General features: G+C 46.4%; 1 protein-coding gene across 1 annotated transcript in view; it reads left to right on the forward strand.

Annotated features, from left to right (window-relative positions):
- LOC144817780 (uncharacterized) overlaps positions 1–16,264 on the forward strand; it is an 85,158-nt gene that overhangs the window by 56,567 nt on the left and 12,327 nt on the right. Inside the window, exon 4 of the mRNA XM_078674594.1 lies at positions 3,910–4,090. Within this exon, the coding sequence (XP_078530720.1) occupies positions 3,910–4,090 (181 nt within the window). The remainder of the gene's footprint in view (positions 1–3,909; positions 4,091–16,264) is intronic.

Here is a 16,264-nt window from a genome sequence, read left to right on the forward strand (position 1 = left end):
AATATCAATTGTGGGCCTAGTATGCATTGCTGGAAGTTCACCCAGTTTGTCCTCATTTTCCACTGGGCCCCTTCCACCGGGCTGTTTATCTCTCGCATTAGGGTTGGAATCGTCTAGCTGTATGTTACCTGACCCATCATGGTCTCCTAGTTGGGACCGCCCCTCCCGCATGGCTTCTCTCCCATATGACAGTCTTCCTGTCAGTCAGTCTAATCGTTTAGGGCTGAAGCACAGTGAAGAGGAGCATATCAATTAGTTAGTGGGACTATCCAATCCTCCCCTTGTGGTGCAACCCAGTTCCGCCTGTGGTCACCTTGCGTGTTCCTATGCACTGTGTCCCTATAAAAAAAAGGCCAGGGGGAGGAGTCTGATACTAGACCTTCCCTCTCCTCGGTGTTGACCCCTCGATTGATTGTAAAGGAGGTCTCTAACTAGCTCTGGGTGTCTAAGAATCACGCAGTCACCAGCAAAACTCTTCCTGCTGCTTCCAATCCAGGCCACCCTCCTTGCCATCAGGATATGCCTGTGTTGTGCGACATTAAAACCTGTATTTGTAGCTAACCAAAGGGCTGTCTTATTAATTAGGGTACGCAGGGTTTTTTCCCTATCATCCCCACAAGTCAGGACCCCTACTAAAACCACCCTATAGGGGCATGAGGCTGGCGGGAGGTCCAGTGTTGGTAGGCCCCGGGTGCTCTGCACAGGGTCGGCCAGTATTGGGACTATATCGCTGTCTGTTGCCCTTCTTCCCTCAGAGCCCCTATGGACTGTGTCATGGTGAGACGTATAAGTTGACCCAATTCTACTTATGCCTTATCCCACTCGTTCTTCCCGGCAAAGGGCCCTTGTTGTTGACCTCACTGACTTCCACAGACTACCTGCATTCATGTGGCCCCCCTCCCTGGCCGTCATTACTTGTAACTGGCTTTGGATGTGGTGCAGCCTCTACTACCCCTTCCTCTGGCCCCGTGGTTCTACTGGACACATTTCTATCCTGATCACATAACAAGGAAAGTTTTTCCTCAATCGCCTTGATTTTATCCAACACAGGCCCCAAGTGAGTAATAAAGAGTAACTCTAACATAATGAGTTTTCCGCTTCCTGGTCAACCTCACTCTTCCCACAGTTTGGGAACTGTCCACTATCTGTGGGTCCCACTGAGCTTTTGGCCCCACTCGTCTTTACCACACCCCTCTGTTTTGGCTTAGGTCTTGGCGGGTGCTGCCCCCTCCCCCCTGATCGTGTACCCCGATTCCTTGTGTCAGCTGACGGTGATACCAACTGTGGGATGCCTACAGCTTTTATAGCTCCTTTCGATCTTGTGACCACATCTCAACCCTCGCTGGCCGTGGTCCCTGCACCAAAGTTGGCTCTGGGTACTGCCAACTCTGCTCCCCCCAGTTCTCTCCCATCAGTCAATGGTGCTGTTGGGTTAGAATACTCCTCCGCCTCTTCGACGATAATCTGGGACTTATCTAAGTCAGGGATGGCCGTATCAACAGGAAATGTAGGTGAACTAACCTCCTGTACCATGTGGGGAGCATGAACTATGGCACTAACGCTATTACTACAGTCTTGTTTTGATTGGCCTTGGGGAATGTCTTTATTTGGGGATTTAGATTGGCTATAGAACCCATAGATGTTCGCTTGCAGTCTAAAAGTGTGTCTAGCGACAGTCTTTTTTCTGTGAGTTGGATTTCATGAACTAGCAGCAACAGTCCCCTTTACCCCACTCCCTACCCCACTCCCTACCCCTGCAGGTGTCGCCTTCCGCTTACTCATACTAGTAATTGTTTAAATTAAAATACAGCATAAATATACTTTAAAACGTAACCTAATCTTACAGTGCATACAATGCACAGAGCACTAACAACTGGGGTAAAATCTGCAAAGGCACTGACTCCGGGTCAGCTAATAGGCTGGTGTGTTCTAACTCTATGCCCCAGACTGTCCTACTATCAGTACGGGGCTCGTCCACAATGTACACAAATCAGTCTGCTTTTCCTCTCAGAGTCTTCCATTCGTCCCTTTAAAAGTTGTCCTAATTATAGATACAAAGGGGGTGGGCCTCCTCCGGCCTATGACGGGCGCGGATGGGCCCGCCCTTGGCCCGGGCAGCGCCCGGGCATGCCCTGGGCGTCCCGCTCTGCGGGAGCCCTGGGCGTTCTTTAAGCGCCTCCTGGCGCGAAGCGCGGCGTCAGCGGGCGCGAAGGATGCTGGGTGTTGTGGTCTCCTGGCTCCCCCGGCGTTAGTGCAGGAATGGCGGGAAAGAGATTTGTGTATATATGTGCATTTTATATGACAAATAACAGTATATATATATATATGTAAAAAAAAGACCGATTGCTTTGAAGTACGGATTACTACAAATAAAATTGGTAATCATGATGTGTAAATGTACAGGAATTTATATAGCGCAAATCACCGAGCGGTTTCTAAGCGCTTGCTTAGGGAACCCATCCTGGTATTCCCCTGTGAGATAACCCCGGCAGGGTATCCGCAAGGTGAAAGCCAGGCATCCCACCGCGAGGGGCCGTTGTGATGATGATGACTAGGCATGTGATCATTGTATATAAAATAGTTCTAAATTAATGTTGAGAATTGTGTTCCCCCAGTTAAGGAATTTGTAGTCCCTGACTCGTAAAGGAGTTTGGTATTGATCCCTCCCGACCACTTCTGCTCTTTGAAGGAATGGCGGCCCTCGGCGCTTGGCGCGCAGTCCTCCGTCCTCTGAGCAAAAACAGCAGACATCACACCAGGTAATTGCAGAAAAGGACTCCTGCGCTGGGGGAGCCCTGGGCGTTCTTTAAGCGCCTCCTGGCGCGAAGCGCGGCGTCAGCGGCCGTGAAGGATGCTGGGTGTTGTGGTCTCCTGGCTCCCCCGGCGTTAGTGCAGAAATGGCGGCCCTCGGCGCTTGGCACATAGACCTCCGTCCTTTGGCAGCAGGGCACCTGTCCATCTCGGATATACCTGTCCACTGAGACGGCATCCTTGAAGTACATAACTGTGGAACTAAGAATAGTAAATCTGTACCGACCTCTGGATACACCATAAATGCTTCCCTTCAGAATATTGTCTTATTTGATTCTAAGTTTTATGTAGAGAATGCTTTCAAGAGAAGATTGTGGAGTAACTGGTGGGTTGGAACCAAGTTGATGGCAGAGCTGCACGTGGGTGCACCGGAAACGATGAATGTCTCTGCTTTCACGCTGCCCTGACAAAGGGGCAAACCCTGACAAACAGCTGAAATAGACGGTTCTCACCGCCTCCTGGGTAAAACTGTGTGATGGTTCAGTCCTATGCGCAGCCTGTCCAGTCTGTTGTTGAATGTGAATGCTGTTGGAGAAGGGTACAGAGAGCCTTTGTGGCATCGACACGCCAGGAGTACTTGTGCACTCCGAAATACATAAACAAATGTGCATGGCATTATAGGAACCATGTGATGTCTATTAAGGACTGACAGGCGAGCCCCATGTGCCTCTGCCTGGCAATACTTAATCTGTAAAAGAAGTGCCAATGCCCAAAGCTTTCCTCAGAGCCCCAGAGCCAGTCTTCATCCACCTCATGCCTCCTAATCCACTACCAGAGCATCCCTGCCCTTTCACCTCACTTGTGCGGCTTCTTTTTCATCCATGCTTTCTATGCGTGCCACAGTTTTTCTCCTTCTTGGCCCTTTTTTATGTTTTTCTCCCTCTTGCTCTGGTGTGGAGTCTGATGAGGAAAAATAGGTGTCCCCAAAATGGAATGGCCCGACCTGTAACCACCGGCTCCAGTTTAGCCTCACACATGTGCTCAGGCGCTGGATGGTGCTGGGCCTGACCTCAAGTTCCCTTCCATGCTGATGTATTGCTCATCTGCAGCCTCTTGTTATAACATGCTCTAAGTGTGGTGTGTGTCTGCTTATTTCAGAATCGATAAAACAGTGACTGCTGAGTCCCAGTTTTCCCACGAACATGGATTTGAGATCGGAATTGAGGCTGAAACCACCTTTACAGCTAAGTTGCTTGGTATTGCTGAATCAAGTGTCCGCATAGCTGTGAACGCATCCACATCACACACTTGGAATCTCACTGACATCAACACAATTCAGGTACTGATTTACCTGCTTACTTTATTGTATCTATCGATGTGGTTGGGTAACTATAACTGTACATCAGAAGTACAAGCAACTGCAACTCTATGAGCCATAATGTGAAATGTTATGTCAAAGAAACCTCTTTGTTTCCTTCTGTGAACTAACAACGCATGTTAAAGAGACAGCTTTCAGGAAGGCTTCTTCATTGCTTTCTGAAGGCAGCATAGATTTCCTTAGGATGTAGAATATTATATGTATATTATATGTTTCACAACTTTTGTAGCACAACCTAGTTAGTCACCTAGTAGCAGCTGTCAGCCTGAAAGCTCTTCAAATCTTTACTAACTGCTTAATTGGCACTCATTCTGATGAGTATCCATCCTTTCCTGAAGCTTTCTCTTTGGGAAATGTGAAAATGTCATCGTTTTTGTCCAGATCACCCCCACTTTTTGATTGATACTGGTGGTAACTGACTGACTGTGTCCTGGGCTCTGCTAACCAGACCCAGGGCCAGTGCTTTGATTAAAAGGTATATGGTAATTAGGTGTAATCACAATTGGTACTGACAACCTACCTCTAAGACCCCACTATTAATATTATTATTTTTAAGCTTATAAAGTGCCTGGTTACTCCAATGAAGCGTCCCTGCGCTAGGGCATCACGGACCATACCACAAGCCCATAAACCCCCCCCCCCCCAAGGTCCCACCAATCCTAAGGCAAAAAGCTCTGTAGCCTAAGTGCACCGGTCCCCAGAGGGTGCTTGAATGAACCAGGTCGTTTAAATAAAGAAAGGGGAATGATTCATTTAATTCTGAGGCTAGAATCAATAAGCTAATATCAACAAAACAGAGTACCTCTGACACCATAAATCACGCAACAATTTTGTACGCAGGAGTCCCTTTTATTGACCCTGCACTTGTTTTAGTTTTTTGTATCTCTGTATCATTTTTGCAATTAAGTATTCCTTTTCCGTATATACAACACAAAAATAACTTCAGCGTTAAAGAGCATTGTTCGTATTTCTACAAAATTATAATGCTTCAAGACTATATACGATGTTAGTCCTGTCCACCTGTCCTGATTTTTGCTCCTTTTAAGTGGTCTGAAAAGAACATTAAGAAACCACATGAAGTGCCACACCTTAAATGCGACCACTTCTTTCTCAGGAGGCTTAATATACCGCCCCCCGGGGAACGCAACCATGTCCTTAGAATCTCTGAGTGACTCTCTAGGGCAGCTCCTGCTCCGCTATCCTTATTTTACACTGCTAGGAGATTTTAACCTCCAGTTGGAATCTAAATCCGATGTGCAGGCGCTTAATTTCTATCAGACTCTAGAGATTTTCGACCTGCACCAAAAGGTAACTCAGTCCACACAACAAGCAGGACATACTCTTGATGGGGTATGTTCAAACTTCCCTTCAATAGAGACTCAGACTCCTAACCCACAAATTTGGACAGACCATAGCTTAATCCCCTTCCACATCCGAGTACCTAGCTCTCAAAAAGCATCAAGGATTAGTAAACATCTCGCAGTCAACGTAAACTGGAGAGAGGTGGAGGACAGTATTAAGCTTAAACCAATCACTCAGTCCCAGATCCCTAGTACGGCAGGAGAAGTAGTGCAGGACTCTATACGCTTTCATATCTGGATGCAGCAAGTAATTAAAGAGCGTGTCCCATTCAAACGCTCCCCTGAAAAGGAGAAGAGAGGAAAGAGAAATGCTCCTTGGTTTTCATTAAAGTTAGCCAAAACCCATTTAGTTTGTAAGAAAAGGGAACGTAAGTGGCGCAAAACATACGATCCTGCAGCTAGAATCCTCTATATTCAGCAGAGGAAACTTTATCTCTCTAGTATTAAAATAGCTAAAAAGGAATACTACATTAACGCCATTAAAGAAGCCAAGCAAAAACAAAAAACAGTGTTCTCCATTGTTAAGGCTTTTACACACCCAAAATCCTTACAGCCTGAAATCCCTCCGTCTTCTGCAACCAAATTGCGGATTATTTTGAGGGAAAAATCGAGTCACTACAAAAGGACTTTCCTGCCCCGGGAGTGTCTCCGGTACCAGGCCTTCCAGACCAAGTGGAAACCAGTCCGGGCAGTATTACCACCTTCAAACCGCTTTCCCTACTCCAAACTCATGAAGTGATCCTGTCGTGTAAATCAGGGGCTCCCTCCGACTCTTGCCCCCCTTGCATACTTCACCAATTAATCGATGTGGTTAATCCCATTATAAATGGGTTAGTAAATGCGTCCCTTAGCACAGGTACGGTCCCATTAGAGTGGAAAAAAGCTATCGCGAAACCACTTATGAAAAAGCCCAATAAATCCACTACAGATCTTACAAATTTACGACCAATTTCACTCCTTCCAATTCTGGGCAAGATAACCGAGCAGATGGTATATAAAGAGCTAAAAGGCTATGTTGAAACTCACAATATCCTTCATCCCCAGCAATCGGGTTTCCGCCCACATCATTCTCCGGAAACAGCTCTGATTGAGCTCACCGATTCCATAAAATTACTACAGGATGAAGGGAGGAGCCCCGTTCTGATTTTATTGGACCTCACGGCGGCATTCGACACCATCTCCCACACAATATTGATCAGCAGGCTAAGAGATATAGAAATTACAGACATGGCACTGGATTGGATAATCTCATTCCTTGCAGCTAGATCCCAAACCATTGCACTGGGTCCTTTCCTTTCTAAGGAAAAAAAGGTGTCGTCCGGAGTTCCTCAGGGCTCGATTTTGAGCCCTTTATTATTTAATATTTATATGGTTCCCCTCATTTCTTTAATTGAGTCATACAGCATACTTGTGACATCCTATGCCAATGATACTCAATTAATTGTACCCCTTGATAGGAATTCCACCAAGGCCGAGCAAAATCTAAAGAACTGTCTGAGGATGTCTTCCTCTGGATGGAAAATAACCATCTAAAATGTAACGTTGATAAGACAGAGATCATACCTATGGGAAAAAAATTACCAATTCTGCCCAAGTAAATGGTGGCCTGACGACTCCCCTGCTCCACCACAAGCTGTGGCATCAGCTAGAAACCTGGGTGTCTTATTCAACGCCGAACTGTCTTTTGATCAGCATGTGAGGAATGTGGCAGGAAGCTGCTTCAACATCATCAAATCCTTAAAGAAGATCTTCGATTTCCTCCCACAGACTCAAGAAAGGCTGTAGCAGTGGCCTTAATCCTTGCCCGCCTTGACTATTGCAATGGCTTGATAGCAGGAGCAAAAAAGGCTACGCTAAAAAAACTCCAGAACGTGCAACATGCTGCAGCTAGACTGGTATTAAAATTACCGAGGAAATCCTCAGCATCGGCCGCCCTGAAGACCCTTTATTGGCTGCCTCTGCACAGGAGAATATTGTTTAAAATCCTTGTGATAGCTTTTCGTGCATTTAACGCCACAGGCCCTAGGTATCTTACCAGACGATATATCCATTATAACCCCGCTAGGACGCTACGATCCTCAGATGGGAACCTGATACATTTGCCCTGATTTAATTATAAAACCAAGGGGGGTAAGACCCTAGCCTTTCTGTCCTCCAAAGCCTGGAATGCAATGCCCAAGAACCTCAGACACTTACATCAGGAAGGCTTGTTCCGGAAGCAATTGAAGACTTGGATCTTTAATTTGCCAGCTGATTATGCAATGGCCGCCATCTAGCCTCCCAATTGTATTGCACACTGTTTCTGTCAGCGCCAGGATGCTCCTTTCGGAGCGATAGTTGTGCTTTATAAATACACAATACAATACAATACAATACAATACAATTTATTTTCAAGGGGCGAGTTTATCTTATTCCAACTCAACCAGATGGAGAAATGCCAACTTGTCTTAGAATAGATGTTTCTATACCACTGTGTTATGCCGACGCGTTTCGACCTTGCAGTTGTGGGACCAACATGTTTATCTCAAGGTCTTCATCAGGGCTGGTATCAGTTGTGATAGGATGGGTTTTGGTGTCGTCTTTGTAGCAGAATAACATACATTTATTTCTTCTTTGCTACCCTCTCTCTTATGGTTTTTGTGTTTTCCGGGGTTAAAATTTGTCGCTGTTCATGCAGCTGGATGCGCTGTTTGGTCTGCGTTCTTCTTCCAGTATCTCTCGTTTCCGTATTTGCTCTCGCTCCGACTTGAATGGCCAGGTCTTCAGTTTTTTATGAAAATTTGTTTCAGATAGGTGGATCCTCAATTTGAAAGGTAAGTTATTCTAGACCTCGGCCACAAGAAAACCAAAGGATCTACCGCCTGATCGTGCCTTGCGGACCTTAGGTACTACCAACTTAGCAGTGCCCATTGATCTCAGGTTCTGGGTGGGTCTATACGCAGTAAGTAATGGGCGCAGGTACCTCAGCCCTGTCTCGTTGAAATTCCTGTGGCAGAAACATAAAGCCTCTAGTACAAATACAAGTTCAAGATCCCACCACTGACCAACAGTGTTAGAACTAGGGGTCTTCTAGTTTGCAGAGGTAGGTACCACTGTCTAAATGGGGACCCTTGCTTCTAGTCAGGGTAAAGAGGAAACACTTTTCAGAGAACCCCTGCTCACCCCCTTGGTAGCTTGGTACGAGCTTGGTGAGAGCAGTCAGGCTTATCGAAAGCAATGTGCAAAGTATTTGTACCAACACTCACAGTAACACAGTGAAAACACCACAAACTGACTCCACACCAGTTTAGAGAAATAAAGGTATTTAATCTAAACTACATAAGACCAAAACAACAAAAATCCAACATACACAGTTCCAGAATATGATTTCAAAAGAGTTCTTAAGGTTGCCTTAAAATAATCCACAGTTGCGTCACGTTTTAGTCAACACTACCTTTAGTAGCGACGAAAGGTCCCAGTGAAAACTGTAGCGTTGAAAAGCAAGCGATGCGTCACTCCTGAGACCCTGGGCAGGCGATGTGACAACCCTGCTGGACGCAGCGGGCATGTTGCGGTGACTCCGGTCTGTACGGGGAGGGATGCGATCCCTAGTGTGGATTCCGGTGCACAGATTTTGGGGTAAGCGGCTCTCAAAAGGTACGATGCGACGATCTTTGTGGTGGGGACGATCTCCGGTGTGGCGACGATGCGCGGCTCAGCGTCGATCTTCTACTCTCACGACCCCTCGATGGGATGGCTCTGCGACGACTCTCGCAGCAACGTGATGCAGTCCGCAAGCAAGCGGTGCGACGATCTCACCTAGTGACGACAGGCTCTGCGACGATACTCGCAGCATTGGTAAGCTTCCGGCACCGGACTGGTGCATCCCGCAAATGGAGGATGCAATGACTCTGGCAGCGGCAACAGGCGCTGCGATGATCTTGACCTTCGTAGCAGTGGGAATTTCCTCACACCGACGGGAATGCACTCCGCAAGCAAGCAATGCAATAAACTTTGCAGAAAGTTATTTACATCTTGGTTTCCAGCTTTGCAACACAGGTACAACTTCCAGAGGCACCAAAACTGGCATAAGCACTCTAGGAAGGACAGAACTCTCTCAGCAGAGTTCAGGGAAGCTGGGGGTGAAGTTCTTTTGTTCCTGGGACTTCTTAATAGGGAGCCAGCTCTTCCTCAGGCCCTTGGAGTTCCTTCAAGCAAGGGGACACAGCACAAAGCAAAGTCCTTCCTAAAGCAAATGCAGGTCCGTCCAGCAAAGCAACAGCCGGACAGTCTTCCTTCTTCAGTCTTTCAGCTTTCTCCTTGGCAGACGTTCCTTCTTGATTCCTGGACTCCTCCCTCACGATGACCAAACAAGTCACCGCCATCTCATCCTCATGCTTCAACACCCTGCGCATGCTCCGTAAGATCTTCTGGTGAATCCCCACCGAAACCAGAAAGACGGTCACCCAAGCCCTCGTCACCAGCGGACTGGACTATGGGAACGCCCTTTATGCAGGAACCACAGCCAAACTACAGAAACGACTCCAGCGCAAACAGAACGCCTCCACGCGACTCATCCTTGACATCCCTCGCCACAGCCACATATCTACCCACCTGAGAAACCTACACTGGCTCCCCATCAGCAAGAGGATCACATTCAGGCTCCTCACCCACGCACACAAAGCACTCCACGACATGGGCCCCGAATACCTCAACAACCGCCTCTCGTTCTACACTCCTACCCGCCAGCTCCGCTCCGCTCTGCCAGCCTCGCCCTCGCCACCATCCCACGGATTCGCAGAACAACCACCGGAGGAATATTGTTCTCCTACCTGGCCGCCAAGACATGGAACTCCCTCCCCGCACACCTACGACTGACGCATGACCATCTCACCTTCAGGAAACACCTCAAGACCTGGCTATTCGAGCAGTAGCGCCCCCACCCCTCCCTTCAGTGCCTTGAGACCCTTGCGGGTGAGTAGCACGCTCTATAAATGTATTGATTGATTGATTGATTGATTTCAGGATGATCTAATTTTCTGTAGTCAGGGGTCCTGTACTTATACCCCCTAAAAGTCTGTGTTCCCTTTGTGCAGGAGGGCTCTGAGCCCGGTCTGAACCAATTCTGCGTGTTCCTTGAGCACTTTGTTTTCCTGGCTTCTCCTTTCCTTTCAGAGAGAGGGGCAGGGTTGTCAGCCACCCAGCAGGAGGTGGAGCCAGCATTGTGGAAGGCAGGCACATCCCTATTCAGCCCCAGGTGCTACCCCCCTCCCATCACTCTAGATGCAGTTGGAGCTATTCAGTCCAGGGATGGCCCACTCAGCCTTTGGGAGCCACCCAGCCCCTGTCACTCACAAAGCAGACAGTCAATTCACAAACAGGCCAAGGCACACAGAAAGGTCAGACAAGAGAACAGCCACTTTCTAAAAGTGTTGGTCTCAAACACAGGATTTAAAAAACACCTTTTCTAAAAGATGTGTTATTAAATTCTGAGTTCAGGGATACCAAATGTTTATGTCCTACCTTGCTCCTATGGGAAGATATGCTGGTAGCCATTGTAGCCAGCATTCCCCATGATTGCCTATGAGCAAGGTAGCCTTACAATAGTGAAAAACGAAAATGGCTGTCATTCACTACCAGAGCATGTCACCTGCACTAGTACATGCTCTACCTTTCACATACACTGCACCCTGCCCAAGGGGGTACTTTGGGCCTTCCATAGGGGTGACCAATGTGCACAGAAAGGGAAGGGTTAGGCCTGGCCAGTGGGGACACTGACCAGGAGGACATGGTAGTTCACAGACTGCACACAGGCACTGCGGTGGCAGGCCTGAGACACCATTTTAGGGCTACTCATGTGGGTGGCACAATCAGTGCTGCAGGCCCACTAGTAGCATTTGTATCACCAGACCTGGCACACTCAATGCACTTTACTAGGGAATTTTAGGTGATTCAAATTTGCCAATCATGGAAACTAATAACAATCACAATTTACACAGGGAGCACTTGCGCTTTGACACTGATCTGCACTGGCAAAGTGCCCAAAGCATCTAAACCAGCAAAAACGAAATCCAGCACAGCATCAAAAATACAGGAGGCAGAGGCAAAAAGACAGGGGAAATCACGCCAAAGATGCCAGGTCTAACAAGCTTGCACAATGGTCTTTTTTACATCTAATGACAATATATCTACTATTTTGCGCAACAATCAAAGAATGCCAAAACATGTTCTAGCCACAGCTGATATCTGCTCTGCAAATGATAGGGTTTTGTCAAACCAGACTCCCACATTTTTAACCTTAACTTTGGGAGTCGGTGTTGGGCCCAGTTCCTCCAGCCACCACAAGTGTATCCATATAGATATCTGTTTTCCAACCACCATCACCTCTGTCTTTCCTGTTTAGTTGCAAACAGCTGAACTTCACCCAGTTCGCAAGATCACTGAGGCAGGCTTTGCAATTAGGTGCAACTTCTGCCTCCTTTTGTTCCAATGTGACAATCAACTGAGTGCCATCAGCATATGACACCAGTTTCACCCCATGTTTCAGCACAATGTCTGCCAAAGGGTGCAGGTAGATATTAAATAAAGTTAGACTAAGGGCTGAGCCCTGTAGTACCCCTTGAGACAGCGGACACATCTCGGACTTTAAAGGATGTTGTAGGACCTGGAATGATCTGTTCTGTAAGAAATACTTGATTCATTCCCATGTGCCCCCTCTGACACCGGCCTCCCACAGATGTTGCTGCAGAAGGCAGTGGGAGACCGAATCAAACGCCGTACTCAGGTTCAACAAGATCAATGCCGTCACTATTCTATCATCAGCTGGTATTTTTAGAACTTCAGAAGCAAGGAGTAAGGCCGATTCCGTGCCGTGAATTGCCCTGAACCCCGATTGGGTTTTGTGGAGAATCTGCTTTTCTTCCATAAAGGTAGTCAATTGAACGTTAAAATGTTTCTCAGCAATTTTTGCAAAATAAGGAAGCAACGTGTCCTCCTCCAGTAAATCTTTTTTTAGCAGGAGCAAAGCTATAGTTCCTGCTACTATCAGAGAAGGTAGCATATATGTTCTCTATCTTTCCCAAGAAGAAATCAGCTACTTTATTCCAGTAGTCTGCCGAAGCAGGCAGTACTGTGATAACACGTTCTAGGGAAGTAAGTTGTTTTACCATACTAAAGTTCTTAGAGGAGCTTTTAGTTGCTTCAATCTGCTCAATGTAAAACTCCCTCTGCACTCTCCTAATTTGTTGATGGTAAAACCTGAGTGCTTCTAAATATTTCAGCTTATTGTCATTTTGATAGTTCACCCTCCAGTGGCGTTCAAGGCATTTGCATTCAGTTCTCAGTTTTGCCAGTTCCTCTGAAAACCATTCTGCTGATGGAGTTTGTCGGGCACTCCTACAGGGTTTCAAACGTATTAAGGAGTCCACCACCTCCTTAATCCACAGAGAGACTTGTTTCTCTGCTATCTGGGTATCAGCCCTTAATTCCGGTTTGCTTTAAGCCAAATTGTCCCTGAACGCGTCTTTGGTGAGTTGCGCCCAACTCTGGGTCATTATGGGCTCTGGTCGCTTTTCTAAATTGCAGGGGACCTTTCTTGGATTTACAATCCTAAATGAGAGAATCGACTGGTCAGTCCAAACTATAGGCACAGGTGGTAGTGCTTTTATTTGAGTGCTGTTAACGAAAATAATGTCTAAAATATGGCCCTTAATGTGTGTGGAGGTATGGACCAACTGTTCTAAGCCCTGTACTAATCTCAGCTGCGCGACCACTTTAACATGTTGAATAAATAGTGTGTGTGTTGGAAGCACTAGAATGCTTAACAAACACAACACACTCTATGGCCGCAAATGAGGTGGCCGGAAGTGAGGCCAGAGACCCAATGGCACGTCGCTGCGCCCTCTGCTAAAATGGCACCAGACAAGGCAGACCAGGGTGAGAGTGACCATCAGGCTAAAAATCAAGAACTCCAGTCTAGAACACGGTAAGTGGCCCGCCACTTTCCTCTGACCCCCACAACAACGTAAAAACAAACCCACACAACGCTAGCAGAGCACACCTTTAGTACTTCCTATCAGGTATATTCAGGCAGCATAAAATATTTAAAACAACAGTGGCATACAGGGCAGCGCTGTAGACTTACTCATTTCCACTGGGTGCCCACTTTAGCATGTTGAATAAATAGTGTGTGTGCCGGGAGCACTAGACCGCTATCAAACACAGCAAAACATATGGCCGGAAGTGAGGTGGCCGGAAGTGAGGCCAGAGGCCCGATGGCACGTCGCAGCGCTCTCCGCTCAAACTGCACCAGCCGCCGCAGACCAGGGCTAAAGTGACTCTCATGCTAAAAATCAAGAAGCCCAGTCAAGCACAGGGTAAGTGGCTCCCACACTTTCCCCCGACCCCTGCAATGGCGTAAAACAAACCCACATGACGCTAGCAGAGGGCATGTATATGGTAGGGCATGTAGGTTTAGAAGCCCAGCAGATTCAATGCACTTCAGTGTGCACTGTTGTGTTGCTTGCTGTCACTTTAAAAGTCAGCCCTGCTTTGCAAGCTGCTTTCAAACTGCAATTATATGTATATTTGACTTAGGATTTAAAAGTACTTCCAAAGTATTAAAATACCTTATTTTGACATATACGTCACCACTAAGGTCTGTTACTTGAACATGAAACACTTTGAAAAAACAAGAAGCAAGAGGCATTTATCAGAACATGAACGGTTCGTTTAATTAAACAGTGCGGCTGGGAGAACAGGTACAGGGATAGAGTCTGAGTAATGTCTCAACTTAAAATTGGTCCGATATTGTCTCACAGTGGGTGAGATGAGAATTTATGTTGCCGTGCATAAGTTGTAGGTTGTAGCTTTATGCAGATTCTCTACTGATCCGCTTTATAAAGCACAGCAAATCACTCTTTACGGTCTCATGGTGGGGTGGCTGTTAGGTTCATGGTTCTCCATTCTGAAACCTCGTAGATTCCGGCAGGAAAAAACATATAAACGCTCCTTTTCAGGAATGGCACCCAGGATTTGGAATTCACTCCCTCCAGAAACCAGGCTTATCTCCTCCACTACATTTTTTAAGAAAGCAGTAAAAGCTATCCTCATGGCTAAATTTACCTGAACTTTTACTTTAGAACTATTTGAGACTCTGCACCTATTTGTACTATTCGTTTTTCTGATTGTCGATTTGTATTATTGGTCTGGCTGATTGACTATGCTCCCCCATGTACCTACCCTATTTTGCTACTCATTTATTGCCTACAACTATTCTTTGCTCAAAAGTCTGATAATCACTCTTGTTTTCTTACCCCTTGTTTTTGTAAAGCGCTCTGATATCTGCAAAGATCTTGTTCGCGTTATATAAAACGTTCAAAATAAATAAATAAATAAATAAAATTGGTTTATATTCAATACAGTGAATGCCATAAATAGTTCTGGTGATCCTTCTTTTGTGAGGAATGTAAAACTTTGCCTTTGGAGCCTTAAATTAATGTATTCGATGAGGAAAACAGGTGAGCCTCAACCTTGCGTGGACACAATGCGGCCAGTGGGTAACATGTCCAGATGTCCGGCATGGGGAGGGTGTGATCACTCCTTGTACTGTGTGTGCTGTGTACTGATTGGCTGTCTGCCTAACTTTATGTAGCATCTGACTGTAGGGTGTTTTAGGAGCGCCTGTACCCCTCAGGCCATGTGTGTTGTATTGGGGCCTATCTCTCTGGACATTATGGTGTCGCTGTGCCTATCTGTGGGATTGATCTGGGTTTTCCTGGTTAATTTTTGTCTGACAGCTACGTGAAACTCCCCCTGTGACCTGTCAATCAGTAATCTCAGGCCTAGGTCACAGAGCCTGCCTGACTATGTATTTTCGAGTTGGGGTTGCAGTGAAGTTTACAACGGGTGAATTTGTCAATAAAGATATGATTTCATTTTTATATATGAATGAATCATTATCCATATTGACATCAACATTTTCAATATGAAGAGGTCTACCCGAGGTGCTCCCAGGGTAGGGTGCCAAGTAAAAATTACCACGGACATTTCAAAAGATTTTTTATATGCCCTGGTGAAGGAAAAACTTCTAATTTTGTTTTTCCTTATTGTAGCATTTTAGTTCCATAGGCTAACATGGGAATACCTTTTTTTAAGTCTCTTTATTGAGTTTTTAGTAAAACACAGAACTTAAGAAGCGAACATTGCCACTCGACAGGCCTGATAAGGTTATTACACATACTCCAATAAAATAGCATTAGCACGTTGCATTGACTGATAACATTTTCATTTGTACAAATAATGTGAGAAAATTCTCGACATAATCTGGTGTAATAGGAGCTAGACCACATCCCCTGTGTAAGCACTGTCAACCATCCGACAGTAGTCCTGTGTCAGTGTCATCGGGGACAGTCTGCGCTAAGAGGTACATATGGAGGGGAGACAGATGTTGTGTGGGCAGGAGGAGGGTGGTAGGTGCTCAACATAAGTGGGCAATTGGTCTTGGCAGAATATAAGGTGATTCAACCATTCTTTGAATGGGCGCCCTTCCTTTACCCCATCTGTAGGCGACCCGCCGTTTAGCTAGCAAGAGTGCCAAGGAGATGTATCTTTGAGATGGAGCGGCCAATGACCCGCGTAGCCCGGTCATCTGGTCGAGCGCCTCCAATACCATCTTCCAGTAGTGCCGGATGGCGGTGCTGTCCTAAGCTATGTAGCTAATATCCACCCCCTCTCTCCCACATCAGTCGCATTGGTCTATGTCTTGTAGGTGAAGACACATCATAAGTGCAGGTGT

Source organism: Lissotriton helveticus, chromosome 2_1 (genome assembly GCF_964261635.1).
Source record: "Lissotriton helveticus chromosome 2_1, aLisHel1.1, whole genome shotgun sequence".
Taxonomy (NCBI): domain Eukaryota; kingdom Metazoa; phylum Chordata; class Amphibia; order Caudata; family Salamandridae; genus Lissotriton; species Lissotriton helveticus.